The following is a 17,412-nucleotide window of genomic DNA, read 5'->3' as shown; positions in this document are numbered from 1 at the left end:
GTCACCCTAGCTGAGCTGTCCCTGCTTGTCGTGAAAACGACAAAATACACTAAGAAGATATGCTGCTTCTACATCATGAGTGCCTGCATGGGGAGTTAAACATGTACCACTACAGAAATACAGTTTGTATTGCTCAGCCATGCTGTAAATTCCTGCTTAGCCCTAAGACCCAAGTCACAGTGTCATCGTGGTGTTATGACCTGAGGGCTTAAATCTGGTTTCAGATATGTCACTTCACATGGCCAACCTTTGCACAGACACTGTTCTGTCAAAGCTGCAGAGAGAAGATTGAGGGGGGATTTTGGGAGGCTGACAAACCCTTTCCCCTGCTGTTTTGTCACTCAAGAGAGAGATTCTTTCAGTGCTGATTTTGATGCCCCTCACACCGACCCACAGTACCCCACAATCAATCTTATTTCTGTTCAGATCAACACAGAGGCAGGAGAAGAAAAAAAGAGAGGCAAGGCTCTCAGTGCAGGCTGTGGCAGAAATGGGAGTGATCTGACAGATTTAATGGGAGGAGCACCGGCTCCTATACGTAGGGATTTTCCCTGTGACGAAGGACTTCAAGATAAGCTGTCCGGGGGATTCCCCAGTCTGCCTCCAGAAATATCACTTTAGAAGCTGTAGCAGTTTCACTCTGCCCTCACAGTCTGCCCTGCCAAGAGGCACGCTGTTGCTGCTCTGAGATTTGAGGCAGTAAAAGCCATGTCTTTGGTAGTCCACACTCTGCTCATCATCCTGTGTGATGGTAAGTGGGGAGCCTTGCATTTTTCTTTCTGGTCCTTCGCATTTATTTGGGGGGGGGATGCATTTTGGGAAGACAGGAAGGATTATTTAGGCAATCTATTTTAAAGGTGATGTGTACCTGTGCTTTGCAGTTTGGTGCTTGATCTGTGGGACTTCTGTGGCGGCCCCAGACGTTGCTGTGAGATGTGCAGAAGAAGCACTGCTGCCCTGTAAAGTTCTTCGGGACTCTTCAATCACCTACCAGACAGCATCTTGGCATAAAGTAAGAAAAAAAGACTAAGTTACTTGAGCAGTCTGCTTTGCTTTCCTACCTGATACTGGCATGTCTTGTACAAAATGGGTTATTTTATCAAGAGGCATCTTCCTGTCAGTGCAGCAGAGATCGAGCAGCAATGAAAGCATCTGAGCTGATCACTGAGAACAGGCACTCTCCATGTCATTGTAGACAGACTATTTGAGCGTGTTCCCTGAATTGCTCTTGGCCTGCTTTTCTATCTAACTATTGCTAGCTTCCAGGGATCAGAATTCAGGTGATGCCCCATGTACAGCCTGCCAAATGCTGTTCCAAAGAGAAGACTTTCCAGGATTTTTCTTCAGAGCGAAAAATGGCATATAAACCTTGCAACATCAGGGATGTTGTCCCTTGGTTAATCTCCCCCCAAACAGGAGCTGATTTTAGATTTGAAATAGAGGAATCAAACAAGCACTTGCTATTCTTTAGGAAGATTTGGCTAGTAGGTCTGGGCATAAGGGTAGGGTATGCAGAAGGCAGATAGAGCTAGAAATTCTGAGTTATCTCTTCGCAGTCATGAAGTAAAAACATCTTGACTGCCATGATTCAGAATTTCCATCTCCAAAGCAGGAGAGCCCTGCTGACCACCTATTTGCAGGACAGGCTATAAGGATCAATCAGCTAATGAGCAAAGTCCTGCTCAACAATTTCAAGATGAAATTTCTCACAGAAAGAGAGGCAGAGTTGCCCCATGGCTGAAGAGGTGGCTGTTGACTTGCTGTATGGCACCGTGTATTTCCATATCAGTGCATAGTTTCAGCTTATAGTGTGAGCCAAATTGACAGGGAAAAAAGGAAGATTTTGTCTTCCCCCATTCCCCACTCCCAGCCATGCACTCCTGTCACTTACCATGGGCCTGTCCTGGTGGTCCTCTGGTTGACTGTTAAGTCAACTCTCTGTTGCTTGTTGTAATAGCGGAAAATCAATCTGTGAATAAATATTTTGTGGGTTACAGTGTGGAATGACTTTCCCATGTGATGGGAGAGAAGTGAGGGAAAAAAAACCCTATCTTTGGTGAGTGAAACCTGTTAATTTGTCTCTGCCGGAACATACAGCCACAGCCTTGGCTTCCTCAGAAATTTGGTCGATAGAAGTTTAAAATTATTCCCTACAGTAAACCAACAAACAGTGTTATTAGATAGGGCATCTGTGGTTGAAAGTTGCAAGGCATTCGACTTTCAGTGCTGGTACAATGAGCAGCTCTCTGCTGACTACACAACAGCTGCAATCCAAAGGTACCAAACTCTGAAAGAGCCATTTCGAACATCTGGCTACCAGCCCATCAGCAAGTGCAGTATCTACAGTCTCCTTCTTTTTCCAAAATGCTGAACTAAGCACAGGTGGGAGACAGAGAGGAGAGAATAATGCATTTGGTTGAACATTACTATGGGAGCTGGGATACATGTCAACTTATTCTTTTTTGCTTTCTGCTTCAAAAGCTAGACAAGGACATGCATTTTCCATTCAGATACATGCTAATTATTTAAGGCCTCACATTTCTCACAGAGTCTAGGCAGGGCAGGGAACTCATTGCAGGCAAACCATGCAATCTGGTGGACCTGGAGGAGTTGAGCACAAGTGGTAAGGGGTTGGGGAGGAATAAACAGAGACGTTGACTGGATCTCTGAAAATTCTCCCCAAAACCAGTGCTGGAAGTCAACAAAAATGAAAACATTTTCAACAGGCTGAAGTACGGGAATCCCCCAGAAGCATGTCCTTCTGAGTTCAGTGGCAGCTGGGATGGCCAGGCAGCAAACAGGAGCCAAAAGCCACTGCCCTGATGAAAGAGTGTAAGGAAGCCCTGCAGACCCAATTCTGTGTTGTCTTGTAGCTCCTCACAGTTCCACCTGGGCACAAAATGACTGCTCATGTAGGGGAGGGTGATATTTGATGATGACTTTTGTGTGTGCCCCTTCCTCCACAGCCCTCACTAGTGCTGCTTCCCTTTGCAGTGGTCAGGCTGTTACAGTCCAGACTGCCCCTGTACGTCCCCTGCCCTGCTGTATCAATCTCTCCCTCCATGGTCTCCTCGCTCTTCCTGCTTCATCCATTTTGCTCAGGAAAGGACTGTTTTTCCAGTGCCCACCTCACACTTTTTTTCTCTGCTGGCACTGCCGAAACTACAAGTAACAAAATATAGCTATCTTCAGCTCTTGCCACCATCCTCAGAGGCTGATGGCACCAACCATGGTACTGCAGTTTTCTGGCTGCTCATCCGAGGAGAGAGGTGACACTAGCCCAAGCCATGGCCGCAGCCATATTAGGAAGAGCACAACACCAAAGCTAAAAAGCCTGACTCTCGGCAGGAAAAAGTCATTTAGGCTCTGTGCTTTGTGCTGAAGAAGCAGTACTACTTCTACTTGTGGGGCTAGCTAAACTGGCAGCAGCTTGAAGCTCCCTCCTCCTTCCTCTCCTCTCCTCGGCCCTGTGCTGCTGCCCTCATCCAATACTGTAAAAGGAGGGTGGGAGAATGTCAGAGCACGACTGGGCTACCCAACATAAAGGATTACTCTGTTATTTAAAAAACAACTACTAAGGGATTAATCAATAAACACCACGTATACCCCCAAAGGGCTAATTAAAAGGTAATTCCAACAAATGGTATGAAATTTCAGACTGTAAAGTTCAAGCAGCTGTTAGGCTAAATCTTTTGTATGAGGCCACTTTGAACTGTGCAGTAAATGCAAGCAATTAACCTTTGCTTCTGCTGCTTTAAAAAAAGGATGGCGACAACGTTACAGTGCTGCACGTGCAGCTGTTTGCGCAGGGTGAGCGCTCAGTGAACAAACTCCTCCTTTCCCACTGGCACCTCTGCATGCTCTGACCAATTAAGCGGTACTCCTAAATAGTTTGTTATGGTCTGCTTTAAAAAAAAAAAAATACTATTTAAAAGTACTTGCTTTTTCAGTTCTGTATAGAGAAAGATTTGTTTAAATGAGTTGATATTCCGGTGTCAAAAATCTAACCGGATGTAAAAAAGAAGGGTAGAATTCAACAGTTCCCTCACTTTTGCTCATGTCTCATACTGCAAAAAGGCGTGCATGAGTAGGTTATTCACATACATGAGGTCGTGCGTGTAAGTAATTCCTTGCAGAATCAGGACCACAGTCAGTCAGCTCAGACAAAATGATTCTTACTTAGAAGTACTGGAAGCAGGCAGGCCTAGCACGCCGGGGAGAAGGTAGAGCACCAAGTCCTCTTCCCGCCCGGTGCGGCTCTCGTCCCATTCACTATGTGGCCGTGAAAAAGTCAGAGAGTTCATAATGATGATACCCTTTAAGTGCGGTTCATTTTTAGGACTGCTAGGCAACCTACTGCCATAAAACTGTATATGAGCAGTGTGGAAGTTTGCCAACCGAGAACTGAAAACTAGGTTGGTTTTGCATAAGCACCCAGGCACTGGGAATTGTATATAGAAATACTGGTTTGAATCTCTATGGCCCACCTACGGAACAAGAGTCCCAGTCATGAAACTTTACTTACCTTTCTGCCTCGTAGGGCTATTGAAAACTGAACAGTTGCTCTTTGTGTAGCGCATTGAAAATGAGAACCACTTCACAAAACCTCATAATTATCACTTTATATCCAGTTTGAAAACCAAGTTTAAACACACGCAAATGAAGTCCCAGTGGATATTTTGCTATTTTGTTCATGTGATAGCCAGAAAAGTCTTAATCTAAAACAAATCTTGAGGAAGAGGAAAGAAGGCTGTACTTCAGTGGAGAGAAGTCTGTTAACTTTATAACACTTGCCCCCAAAATATAAAATTGTGGCACAATTGGAGGGGGAAGTCATATTACAAAATAAGAATAAACCTCGTAGAAGTTAAATATTAATCGCACCTTCCTTCAAAGGAAATTACGTTTGCTAAATGTGCATAGCTATTATCTATTAACTAGGTAAATAGTTGCTAAATTACCTCAATCTAATTTCTAACTTACCCAAAGAAATGCAGTCAAACACTCCACAGACATCTGTTCAGCTCCAAGTAGCTCCAACACATTGATGATTTAAGACAGGAAGGGAGCAGTGGAAATGATTTCATGACCAAAACAATTCTTTTGCCTGACATGAGCTAGTGCTGGATGCCCTTAGCTAAAAAAAACCCAAACAAACAATAAAAAGGCTGTGTGACTGAGTCAGAGGGCTTTTCCAGCTGGCTCATGAGTCACATGCAGTTCCTTTGCTATTGGTTTGGGGTTGGGTTTTGGTTTTTCTCTTCTTTTTTTTTTTTTCCCCTCTAAAGCACAGTCAGAGTTCACTCACATGTGCCCACAATTTATGGCTGTTTTTTTCAAATTTAACATTGGCATCTCTACATGACACTGTATAGGAACCATATGGATGCACCTTCAGCAGTAATAAAATGTGAAAGTGCTTTTGTGCTGAAAAATACACCTATTAAGTGGTTTCAGCTCAGTTGTGATTCATTATATGTTGGCTATCGGGCATTGCCAGAACTCTAGATATTTTGCTTCAGAAAATAAATTCCTTCTGGCTGTATATAGTTTTTAGATCTCTTTAGCAGTCAGAAATTTCAACCCCACCATTATTCCTGGTATAATTTTAAACAAAACCATTTTTACAATCATCCCACCCTCAGAAGAAAATAAATTAATGTTAATACACTCCACCTTTAAACTGACATCTGTTCTGGACCCGAACCATTTTGTTTGAAATAAAAATTTGCTTTTATGGGAAAAGTGGATTATCTTGGCATTTTGACTTACCTGGGAGCCAACGTACCACCTTAGTCTGGGAAAAGTTTGATGAGAAAAGGTATTTAATGAGAGCAGAGAACAGGAGTTAACTTAACAACTGCTTGATCTCACATGTACATGATAAAATTTTTAGTTGATTATTTAGGTGTAAGTACTACAGCATGGGTGAATTGCCTTTGTTTAGTGGCACTATCGTGTAATGCTGGAGCAGTTTACATAATTGCATCTAAAACCCAGCCGGCTAGGACTGGGAAAAGTGTTCCTCCTCTTTCTTCCACCTTGTTTTTAGTTCTCTGAAAAAGAATTATTTCCTGAAGAGCACTTAAATTTTGGAGGTCTAGTTATTCTACCTTTCTTGTAATTCATTCAGAGAACAGAAATGTATTTTTACAGAAATGTAAAATACCGCTCAGCGGTATTTTCAATTGAACCTACCCCATTTTAATATCACCACTACTATTCTTACCAAAAAGCTCCAGGCTGGGAGAAACTTAACAGGAATCAGTTAATTGACTAGAGAATACCTGTAGGAAAATCACAACCTCTTTAGAGCAAGCACTTCCAAGCATTTGAGAACTAGAATAACTTTCAATTAAGCTCACTAAAATAAGGCAACTAGAGCTGGTTGCTCTGGGCTGTGTCCAGTCAGGTTTTGAGTATCTCCAAGGATGGAGACTCCCCACCCTCTCTGGGCAGTCCATTCCAGTGTTCAACCACCTCCACAGTAAGAAAAGTTTTTTCTTATGCTTAAATGGAATTTCCTGAGTTTCAGTTTGTGCCCCGTGTCTCTGGAGGCCACTGAGAAGAGTCTGGCTTCAGCTGCTTTATTCCCCTCGCAATCAGGTCCATGCTGATAAGATGCCTCTGAGCCTTATCTCCTCCAGGCTGAACAGCTCCAGCTCTTGCAGCCTCTCTTACATGTCAGATACTCCAAATCTTTGACCATCTTTGTGGCCCTTTACTGGACTCTCTCCAGCATGTCCATGCCTCTCTTGTACTGGGGAGCTCAGAACTAGAGCCAGCACTCCAGCTGTGTGTCACTAGTGCTGAGCAGAGGGGAAGGATCACCTCCCTCGACCTGCTGGAGATGTGCTGCCTAGTGCAGCCCAGGAGGCTGCTGGCTGCCTTTGCCACAGGGGCTCATCGCTGGCTCATGAAGTCCACTAGGACACCAGGGCTTTTCCAGCAGGTTGGCCCCAGCCTGTCCTGGTGCCTGGGGTTATTCGTCCCCAGGGGCGTTTCCTGTCATTGCTACAGAGGTGATGGAAAGCCACAGATTTAGCCCCTCAGCTGATTTCTGAAAAAGTCCATCACAGACATTGCTGCTGGCCAATGTATTCATGACAATAAACATAAACTCACATTTCTTTTGTTGTTTAATTTTCTTAATGAGCAGTTTTATGCAGATGGGCGGAACGATGCTGCCAGCCTGCAGGCCCGTTTCCCAGCAAAATTCTTGCTTCGGTATCCCCCAGCAGCCAGCATGGCAATGAGACCCTTTTTATGCAAAGAGATTCGGCAGCATTTCTACCCATTCCCCACACCAGTCATGATTTGCCTTTTGAATTTTGGTAAGGCTGTTACCAGCGAACCTGGGAGCAGCAAAAGACTACCTCCCTTTGCTCCTTCCATTGGCGGTGGGGAGCAGGGGGAAACGAAACACAGGCGGAAAATATTTTGCCACAGATTAAAGAGGAGGATGGTCCCTACACAAGCAGATTGCTGCCACCAGCAGCATTCGCCTCGTTCCCTCCAAGGTCGCGTGGAATTAATTAGGTAAAACCCCTGGCATTTACCTCGGGCTGTGGTATCACCTGGAGGACGCTTGGCACGAATTAGCGCTGGATTATCACAGGAGCCCGAGCCGCGAAATGATCTGTCTGGTGAGAGCCTGCCAAGTAATTCACAGGAGGTGGCAAACAAAGTGGCATTTCCGTGATTTTAATTAGTTTGGGGGGGAGAGGTTGGCTGGAGCAGAGCTGAGGCAGAGCGATGACCTGACTGAGCACCTCACGCGCTCCCTTTCCCGCAGCGGGGATACGGGGACGCGCTCCGCCAGTCCGCTCGCCTCGCTGCTCAGGGAACTCAAAAAGCGGCCGGCGCGTTCCCGACGGCCGGCGGTAAGATGGCAGCGGGAAAAGGGGCGGGCGGCGCTGCCGGCCGGCGGGAAGCGCCGCGCGCGCGCCGCCAGGTGTCTCTGTCGCCTCAGGCACGCGCCGCCGCCCCGCCCGCCTCCCCGCGTCGGCGCGGGGCGGGCTCGGGCTCGTGCTCGGGCGCGAGCGGACCCCCGCCCGAGTGTCCCCGTAAAAGGGAGAAGTTGAATCATTTCCCAGAAATGTCACTGGGAGCGAGCGCGTGGGCGGGCACAGGACAGGGGGGCTTGATTTTCTCCCTCGTTCGAGCAGCGGTGACTGCAGCCGCGTGCAGAGACCAAAGTGTTTTCTGGTTCCCAGGTGTCGGCTGCAAGAATCACGGCACCATTTACCGCCCCAGGCGGCGGTTATTTATGCTACCAGTGAATTAAAAAAAAAAAAAAAAGAAAAGAAAAGAAAAAACCAAAACTAATTTTCTACACTTAGCTCAGATCTCCTATCTGTATTTTAGGGGAAGGCGAAGGGCAGCCAGGCTGGTTCCCTTTATTGCCCTGTGGGCAGTTTTAAATTTCACCGGAGAAGGGGGTGGTAAGGGAAGAGAGAGTGGCAAAAATGCGATCTGAGGGAGGTCAACTGTATCCACTTAAGGGCTATTGAGCCACTTGTAACCAGAGCTGAGCCCAGCCTGGCTATCGGAATTTCTCTAGCCACATCTCTGACGAGGTGCAGAGCCTGAAAATACCTAAATCCCTATAGCACGGTGAAGTCCCCGCAGCCTAAAACCTGCCATAGGTACTGCTTCTCTCACAGCTTTCTCGGTAGTAATAAGAAAGAGAAGCTGGGGTAAGTTTGCTGAGGGGTTAAGAGGAAGAAGGTACTTTCTTCGCTCTTGCTGGGTAAAGCGTGGAAAGCCCCAGGGAGTTACTGCTCTGTGTTTCAAGTGATGCACTAAAAACCCCCCAAACCTTTCTGAGAAAGGATCTTTAAAATTATGAAAAACTTGTGCTTTAGTCTGATTCCCCAGTTCCTAAAAAGCTCCCCAACCTGCAGGTTGTTTTATACCATTTTAGGGCTGCAAAAGTAGTGAAGCGTAATGGAGCATCAGGCCCACGTTTCTCTCCGGACTCCCGAGTACACTTTCCTCATGCAAATACGTGAAAGGGAAAACAGATACTCTTAGCCTCAGCATGAGAAAATTGTGTTAATTTTAATAACTTACAGTGTAACTGTTATACCCTGGTGCAGTAGCTGTACTGATAGAACCAACATGCTGATAGGCACTGACCTGCAACCCAAAAATGTGTCTATTAAAATAAAATAATAATAATAAAAAAAGCCTTGGCTTACTTTAGTTAGAAGCTTGGCTGAAAAGCTGAGCCTTGGACTGTATGAGCTGGCTCTGGCTCTGCTGGTCCGCAGAAACACTGAATTCATTACTTGGCAAACCTTCATGGAGGGCACGCTGCCTCGAATCCCAGGGAGCACCGACGAATAAGAATGGATGCAAGCTAATTCAAACCCTTCTCCCATCTTTCAAATCAAGTTAGTGATTTCTCTCGTCTTTGTGGTTCCCAGCCAATTGTCATTGTCAGTGCATCCTATTGCCCCACAGAACAAACTGTTCTGGGAATACGCTTCATTCCTCCAGCAGCCTCTCAGCAATGCCAAAGAATGTAGCTCTTCTGGTTACAATTAAGAAATTCAACATACAAACGCTCCTCAAGTGCACCAGAACCTCCTTGTGACCTTCACGCAACCGAAAGAGCCAAAGCAATTTTTTGTTCTTTGGTTCCAATAAAGAGTGGAAGGGAGGGAAGGGAAGGGAAGGAAACCCCCCCGTTCCTCTGGAGAGGCACTGTGGTTTCAGGGGTCAGCTGCACAGAAACTGGCAGAGGGAAGTGCAGTTTCCAGGGCTGCATTCCCACAAGGAGCTCTGGGCTGCTGGGAGGATGCCAGCCCATGCTGGCAGAGCCGGCCAGCTGCGGCGTGCCTGCCGGGTGGGCAGGTTGGGTTCCCACCACAGCATGGCAGAAAGCGGGCTGGCAGGGCGAGTGCAGGCAGCGGCGGAGCCTGCCTACCTGCCTGCTGCCACGCTCTCCTGGAGACCTCCGGTCTCCAGAGCCACTGCTGAGCAGCTGGGTAGGGCTGCCTCAGCTCCATCCCTGCTGACTGTCTCTAGTTGAACTCTTTTGAGGCTTCTGCGTAGACACTTTGAGAGCAAACTCTGCCTTTTATCATGTTGCATCTCTTCCAGGACTGTGTCCAGGTGAGGCAGATTATGAAGATATTACAGAATAGCTCTATAGTATCTACTTATAGTGTCTATTTAAGCAAAAAATATTTTTCAATTCTGAGCATGAATGTATGAGACACTTATGAGCTTCCTTCTGCCCCCGCCTCTCTTCAGCCTCTGCATTTTCAGCCATAAGCTGGCTTTAAAACTCTTTCTCCTAAAACATAGGATGACACTGTTACCCAAGACGAGAAATACATTTGTGTTTTCCAGATGGCTGGAGATGGCGAAGGAATAGCATGGAAAGTCCTTGATGTGGAATCTCATTATCCAAAAGAACTTGGGGGGTCCCTGGAGCTCTCCAACGACACCTTCTTTTCACTGAGGATCAAAAATGCCACCAGCCGAAACAGTGGGACATATAAGTGCAGTTTGGGGGAACAGAGTGGAGAACGCAATCTGAGCAGCACAGTCACGTTAAAAGTAACAGGTACAGTATAGACTCTTGACTGTCCCATGCAGCATTTCACGAAGGTAACAGTATAAACACCATAACAATATAACACCTTGCTTTACATTTTAGGTTGCCCTGGAATAGAAGATGAAAAATTAAAGAAATACAAAGCCGAACTTTTCATGCTGACTTGCCTTGGGATTTTTTACTTGCTGCTCATCTTTTTTACCTGTGTAAGTAACTCCCTTTCTCATAAGCAAGCCAACAAAAAAAAACCCCACTCATTTTCTCTGCTAGCACGATCTTAACACAGCAGGTCAGAAGTTGGTGTTCATACTTAATTTACAATCAAATCCTTTAAATACTCACACAGTATTTTCAAAACCAAAGGAAACTCAGGTGCACAAGGAACACAGGAAGGAGTCCCAAAGAGATGAAACATTTAACTACACCCTGGTCTAACTCAAACTAGACAGTTATTTTCCTGCACCCTGCAGCCCGTTTCTGCTTCCAGTTACTCTGAGCGTAAGCTACTCCTCAGTTTAAGGGCGTACCATCAGCTCTTTGGGCTTGGTACTTGGAAGCCACATTGGCCTGAGATGGAAGCACAGGCCCCTGAGATCCCTTCCCCACCTATGGCATCGCTTTGTGTGGTGGCATGATGGACAAGTCCAAGTCCACCTATTTTTTTGCCTCAGTTTCCATACCTGTAAATTGATAATAACCCCTTTCAGATGGGAATTTTTGTGAAGCTCCATCTTTCTTGGTAAACAGACATTTTAAGATCCTTGGGAAAGGACCTCCTCGGGGCTTTTATCTGTACCCTTAATACTGGCAGGTAGTTCTGGGAAAGGTGGGGAGAGGAGGTGTTTGGGAAGCTCAGTTCTCAGAAGCAAAACTATGTCTTGTCTGCGGTAGTGGTGAAGTCACCCCCTCGTGCAGAAAAACTAGGAGGTCTGAGCCTCCTGGCTTAAAGGCAGCATGAGTCTCAGGTGTCGATACAGTGCAACACCAGCTGCATTTCTAATTAAAAACAAAACAAAACCCAGCATTTTGGGAGGTCAAATTTAAGTTTTGCTGCCTCTTTCATATTTCCCTTCTTGTTTTTCTCCTCAGCAGATGAATCATAACTGTTGATTGGAGAATATCTAATTAGCTGCAGCTAAATGTAGCTTTTCATGTATCTTCAGGGAGCAATTAAATTTATGCCTGTCTCCTTTTTAGATTGACAATCCTGCCAGTAATTTGTGCCATTCAGACTAAAGTTTGACAAGATAAATCTTGTAGGAATTTGTTAGGATGAAAGTATGAAAGCAAGAATATCACTCAGAAGAGACTGTTCTTCTCAGTGTCCTTAAAGAATTTCAGAGCTCTACAGAGACCTCTCCTTCCCATACATAAAAAAAAGTCCCAGTTTTAGTGGTTTAGTTTAAAAAAAAGCAGAGCCATGTAGTGAAGATAAGCACTCTGGTGGAATTACGTGTATCTTACTTTTGAGTGAGGTCCAGTCTCAAGTATCAACCTAGCTTTCATCAAAACTTAATATTGCCCTGATCTCACAAGTGAGACTCATTATTTAAAATGCCTATTAAGCTCTTACAGGTTGCTTTGTCTTCTCCTTTAGTGGAGGTTGTGCCTTATCTCCACTAAACTCAACAGCGACATTAAGACTGGTTGACAGTACTTCAACAACTTGATAAAAATATTGCAGGCACGGGCCTGTATTGAAGGTAGATGGAAACACACTTGCAAGAGCTTGGTGCAAGGCCTGTTCATATGAAAACTTGAATTAAATATAAATTTCTTCTTGTGACTAGGGCTTTTGTCCTATAAAGCTCCTTGATTGAGTAAGGAACAGCAGCTTTTCTTTGTACTGGGTGCTTCTGGTAACAAATGGAAAAAGTGTAATGTGCAGTTAGCAAGGAGAAAAAGCAACACTTTCAAACTTTAAAAAAAAATTGCTTTTCATAGGAACCCTCAGTTTTAAGTTTTCCTCTCTGTTTTCTGTTTTAGACATGTCTAAGAAAAGAGAGTGTATCTCCCAATTATCAAAAAAACAGACCAGATATAAAGCAAATGCTCACCCTCATCAATGTACACGAAATTACAGCTTTCCAGGATTTAAAAAGCAACAGCACTTGCAAAAATGGGCTTACTTCAAGTTCTGTCTAAATTGATGTTGCCACACCATGGGCTCACTCGTAAGCACGACACAAGCTGGATGGCCAAGTGGTACGGAGAGGAAATAAATCGTAATATATGGCCTCTTCAGAACAGCCTGAAAGTTTAGGTAACCTGTCGGTGATCTGCTTGCTCTGGACAAGCCTTCGAAAAGCACTGTTATGCACTACAGTAACCTGGGAAGTTAGGCAGCTAAGAAACACCGTTACAGCTACACATCGGTGTTACGATGCTGTTATGAAGTTGGTGTCAACTTTGTTTCACTCTGCCATGCAGCCCTCTTGTTCTGAGCAAGAACGCTCCTGTGATATGAAGGCCAGGTTATAAGGAGGCTGTGGCAGCGCAAAGCCAGGTAATTAAGCTCTTCACTGAACTAATAAATCTCATCTTTCAAAAGCAAACGCAAAAGGTGCTGCAGGATGAAAAGCTAAGTGTGCAGGGCTGTCTCTGCTCTGAGCCCAACTCTGGACGGAGTTCCTTTACTGCAAACGGGATGTAACTTGTCATGTTCAAGTAAGCTGAAGAGGTAACCTCGTGCTTTTGTCCTGGGCGGATCAAATCAACATTTACATCTCAAAGTGACAGACAGGCTGAAATGCAAAAAGGGAGAAAATATTCTGAAAGTCATTCTGGGCCGAGGGGAGCTCTCTGTCTCTGCAAGAGAAGCAGAGACACGTTTCCCAGAGGCATTTCTAGACAGGTCAATCTATAGGAAGTTTCGATGAGACTGTTAACTTTCAAGCAACAAAAATAAGAATGAAGCAGCCAGTGATATTAAGGACATGTGAAGATGATGTTTTGTGGTTTGTAAAACATGAAGCCAAATGTAGGCGACACCAATGTCAGTCAAGTTACACGAGTGGTAACCAAAGTCACAGCTTGGAAGACATCAACTGTCCGTGTCTTTGGGATGTACTGAGTCAGCTACAAGTTATAGGAATGGGAGATGTGACATATGAGCACCTGCTTTTGGTGTTGACAGTGTGTAGTATATATGAAACAAGGACATGAGAAAAGCTGAACTCAGGCACACAATGCAAGGGAAAGAAGACTTGTCCTCTTGGACCAAAGAAAGCAAGAGAGATTCTAGAGTCTGAAATCAAGGAACCTCCTGTATCGGGCTGCTGGTGCAGAAGGTGAAGCAAGAGGAGTCTAAAGGGACTGTGGATGTTTATGGCACAACATGAGAATTTGAGACAAAACGTGAATTTGCAAGCACTTAAGAACACAATCTTAAAAAATAAAAAATAAAATAAAATAAAATAAAATATCCTTCAAGAGTGAAACTGCAACATTAGGATTCTTAATGGAGTTTGGAATTCCAAGCTGTGACAAGGACATTCTTTCTGTAATCATTTGACTGATTTTGAAGCGCTGATGGGAGGAAAGCACTGTGTGTTGCTCAGCAGTGGCTCTGTGAGCAGGGTAGATATCTCCATTGGTCAAATGCGAGGGGCTCCTGACCGGAAGAATGGTTACAAAGGATATGCAATTTACTTAAAGCATGGTAAATTAATGCCACATTTGCTTTTTTTTTTTATAATCAATTTTTGCATATAAATGTGTGTAACATACTTGGAACAAAAATTCAGAGGTAACCTACCATTTGTTTTTGTGCGCCACATATGGCAAATAAACCCAGAAATACTCTGTATCAATTGCATTTTATTTTACAATCAGCGTAATTACATCAAATAATGTAGATGTCTGATCCAGCCTCTTCTGTGGGAGAGGGCATGTGTGTGTGTATAATTGATTAAGCAATGGATGATTTTATGCATTTTTAAGGAACTAAGATCATTTAAATCTTCCTCAATATTTCACTTTGTGTCCAAAGCACATTCGAAAACACCTGTTCCCTACTGACAGGTGAGTCATTAGGGAAAACACAAGGGTGTTTCAGTCTACCCATGGTCACTTTTAAACACGGTGCACCATCACGGATGACGTGTATATTTGGATGGCAGTAATATGAACTGACTGTGCATGTGTAATAACTGACCTAGGGCACATCAAGTTTCTCCACTTGGTCAGAAAGGCTTATTACTTGACAGTTATAGTTTGTTTGCTTGGTTTTTTTCATTATTTTTTTTTAGGAGAGAGGACAAGAGGATGGAAAGGAAAATTCAATTGAAAGGAGTTGATCATTAATCAGCAGGAAAGGCTGAAACACTTTTAAAATTATTTCTTCAGATATATAAACAGGATCAGATCAGCTAGGACAGAACAAAAAAAGAGACTTTGTGTAAGCGACTATACCCATTATTTTTTCCCCGAGCCAAACTATCTGCAATACAGAAGATGGAGCCTAAGGCAACAACACTGAGAGTCAAATTTCAGGCTCAGAAGTTTCAGGCTGGTTGATTCTGGGGATTTACTGTAGGCCCAGCTATGCAGTAGAAGTGATCGTGTTCAAGGCCACTTAAATGCGTTAAAGAATTTAGAAGGCGTAAGTAGTGAGAAAGTCTTATGCCAAGACGCTTGACTGAAATACAGAGCTGGAGAGAAACAGGCAACGTCTTGGAGTGATGAAGGTGCCTGCACATTTGGGATGTAAAGGATGTAAAGAAGCTGTTGTGGCATTGTAGGACTAAAACTAACATTAGCTAGAAATATTACAAATGAGAACCGGACAACAAAAGCTAATATATTACAGCAACTTCAGCACTAACAGGGAAGGAAGAAAAAAATTAAAAAAATTAAAAAAATCACGTGTTGGCTGAAAGTCAGAGTTAGCTACATGTTTTTCAACACAGTATCTCGGAAGAAATGGTCCTTTTCTTGCAATATGGACCTATTCATATTTCAAAATTACGGCCTCAGCTAGCCCGGAATACAGGCGATGCGCACATGCACACGTTCTTTAGATTTTAACACCTCATTATTAAAGGGAACGTGTTGTGGATTGCACAATCGAGAGGCTGTTTCGATTATACAGATTAATTGCTTTGTTGAGCAGAAAAATTTGTTTTATTTTCCACCAATCTTCTTATTATCGATGCCTTTAGTTTTGTAGGTAATATAAAAGTGTATGTGTACGCTAGAACTGTTCTTTGTAATACTTTCTTACAATATATTTTAGAATCAGGAATTCAGTTAATCTCAACAAATCCGTGAGGTGGGAAATACCATAATCTTTGTTTTGTAGATAAAAGCTAAGACACTTGGAAATCAGACAGCACCTGAAGAAGTCTGGATTAGAATTAGGAAGAGATCTGAGGTTTCCTGACTCTCCTCTGGGTACCTTAACAACAGGAGCCTCCTTGTTAGTATTTCTTACGGGTTTTGTAACTTTTTCATTGATTCCCTCCCCCCCCCGTAACTTGCATTTTTCTGTTCTTTTCTCCAAAGGTGAACCATCTGCATTCAAAGATAACAATAAGCATTATACATAAAATTACTCATACAGAGCAGGTTTGTACGCCTGTGATTAAGGAATATAGAGCGAAACACTGCGCCACACAGGGAAATTACCCCAAAGAGAAATTGCAAGTCATCCACCAGAGCTAAATGAATACCCAAAATGGCAATGAGGGAAAGCTAAAGGACATAATCCGCAAAATGCTGACTGTATGAATTATAGCCCTTAGCTAAGCCTGATTTGTGCAGCTAGCACTTACACAGCAAATAACCCAGGCTGGCAGTGACCTTGACAGCATTGCAACAGTAATACTTCCTCTAAAGGCTGAACAGTTCTCAACTTATTTCTCCTGCGCAGGGGTTACAAACAGGCTTGCATTCAGCAACGTGGACCAAAGCGATCCTCGGCATGTGCCTGTGAACAATACAAACAGCATACGGCTCTGCGGGCATGCTGAATGCCTGCCTTCCTTCTTTCTTCTGCCCTTGGTAGGATGGTTTTGGAGAGCACAAAGAGCACTCCTCTGGTGCACGCCTTCCCTTTCTTACCCTGCTCCACGCGGAGCTGGGCAGCCATGCAGCACAGAGGGGATCTGGTTCCAAGTCCATTGAGCAACCACAAGTATTTAGTGACCTTCTCAACCAATATGTCTGCCCCTTGGGAACTGCAGTTGATTTTCCTCATCTCCGTACACAAATACAATACTCTACACTATGTTACAGCTACATAGTTGAAGGTAAATTGGAAGTCACTACCCCACACCTCCTTTTTAAGTAAGTATCAGCAAAACCCTAATTCTTAGTCATTCGTGGAACAAACTGCCGGGGAGATTAAAGAGTTACAAAGAAATGCAATACCAAATTTTTCGGTTTGATGGTCTGTTCTGTCTTCACTTTGCTGCCAAGACCTGTGTTTGCAGTACTCTGCTTTTTGCTGACTACAGCTGATATTACTTCTGCGTAAAGCTGTGAGAAGAGTGCTGTTAACTCTCTGGAGTGGTGACGTAAATCCTGAAAAATCCACCAAGGGAATGGGTGGTGGCAGGACCGACATGGGTCGCTGCAAGGAGCACTGGGTCCTTTGAAGGCTTCGTCTTACGTGCAAGGCGTATGAGTCTTCCCACCCTTTGATGGAAAAGCTTGCTACATCCCTGTGGCTGGGCGACAAATGCATCTGTTACACTGCAAATGAACAGCCTGGGCTGATTTTAAGCATTTGCTCTGTTACAAGACAGATGTCACAGCCAGTACAAAAAAAAACCCAAACCCAATAAACCCAAACCCATGGACAATCGAAGACAAGGGGCAACAATTAAAGAAAGAGACAG

The 17,412-nt window shown here is 44.2% G+C and overlaps 1 protein-coding gene across 1 annotated transcript; it reads left to right on the top strand.

The window, feature by feature from the left end:
- Positions 1–563: 563 nt before the first annotated feature.
- On the top strand, positions 564–12,715 carry CD83 (CD83 molecule). Its single transcript, XM_086609053.1, has 5 exons — positions 564–751; positions 882–1,012; positions 10,363–10,579; positions 10,673–10,776; positions 12,557–12,715. The coding sequence occupies exons 1-5, from the start codon at positions 709–711 to the stop codon at positions 12,713–12,715; spliced, it is 654 nt and encodes a 217-aa protein (XP_086465179.1). The 5' UTR covers positions 564–708.
- Positions 12,716–17,412: the final 4,697 nt, after the last annotated feature.

This window comes from Tauraco erythrolophus, chromosome 3, assembly GCF_009769465.1.
Source record: "Tauraco erythrolophus isolate bTauEry1 chromosome 3, bTauEry1.pri, whole genome shotgun sequence".
NCBI classification, from domain to species: Eukaryota; Metazoa; Chordata; class Aves; order Musophagiformes; family Musophagidae; genus Tauraco; species Tauraco erythrolophus.
Note: the sequence above shows the minus strand (reverse complement) of the source record. Positions and strands in the feature narration are given on the sequence as shown.

Coding starts and splice junctions, on each gene's coding strand:
- CD83 (XM_086609053.1), top strand. CDS start 709: ATGTCTTTGGTAGTCCACACTCTGCTCATCATCCTGTGTGATG. Junction 752..881: donor GCTCATCATCCTGTGTGATG/GTAAGTGGGGAG, acceptor TGTGCTTTGCAG/TTTGGTGCTTGATCTGTGGG. Junction 1,013..10,362: donor AGACAGCATCTTGGCATAAA/GTAAGAAAAAAA, acceptor TGTGTTTTCCAG/ATGGCTGGAGATGGCGAAGG.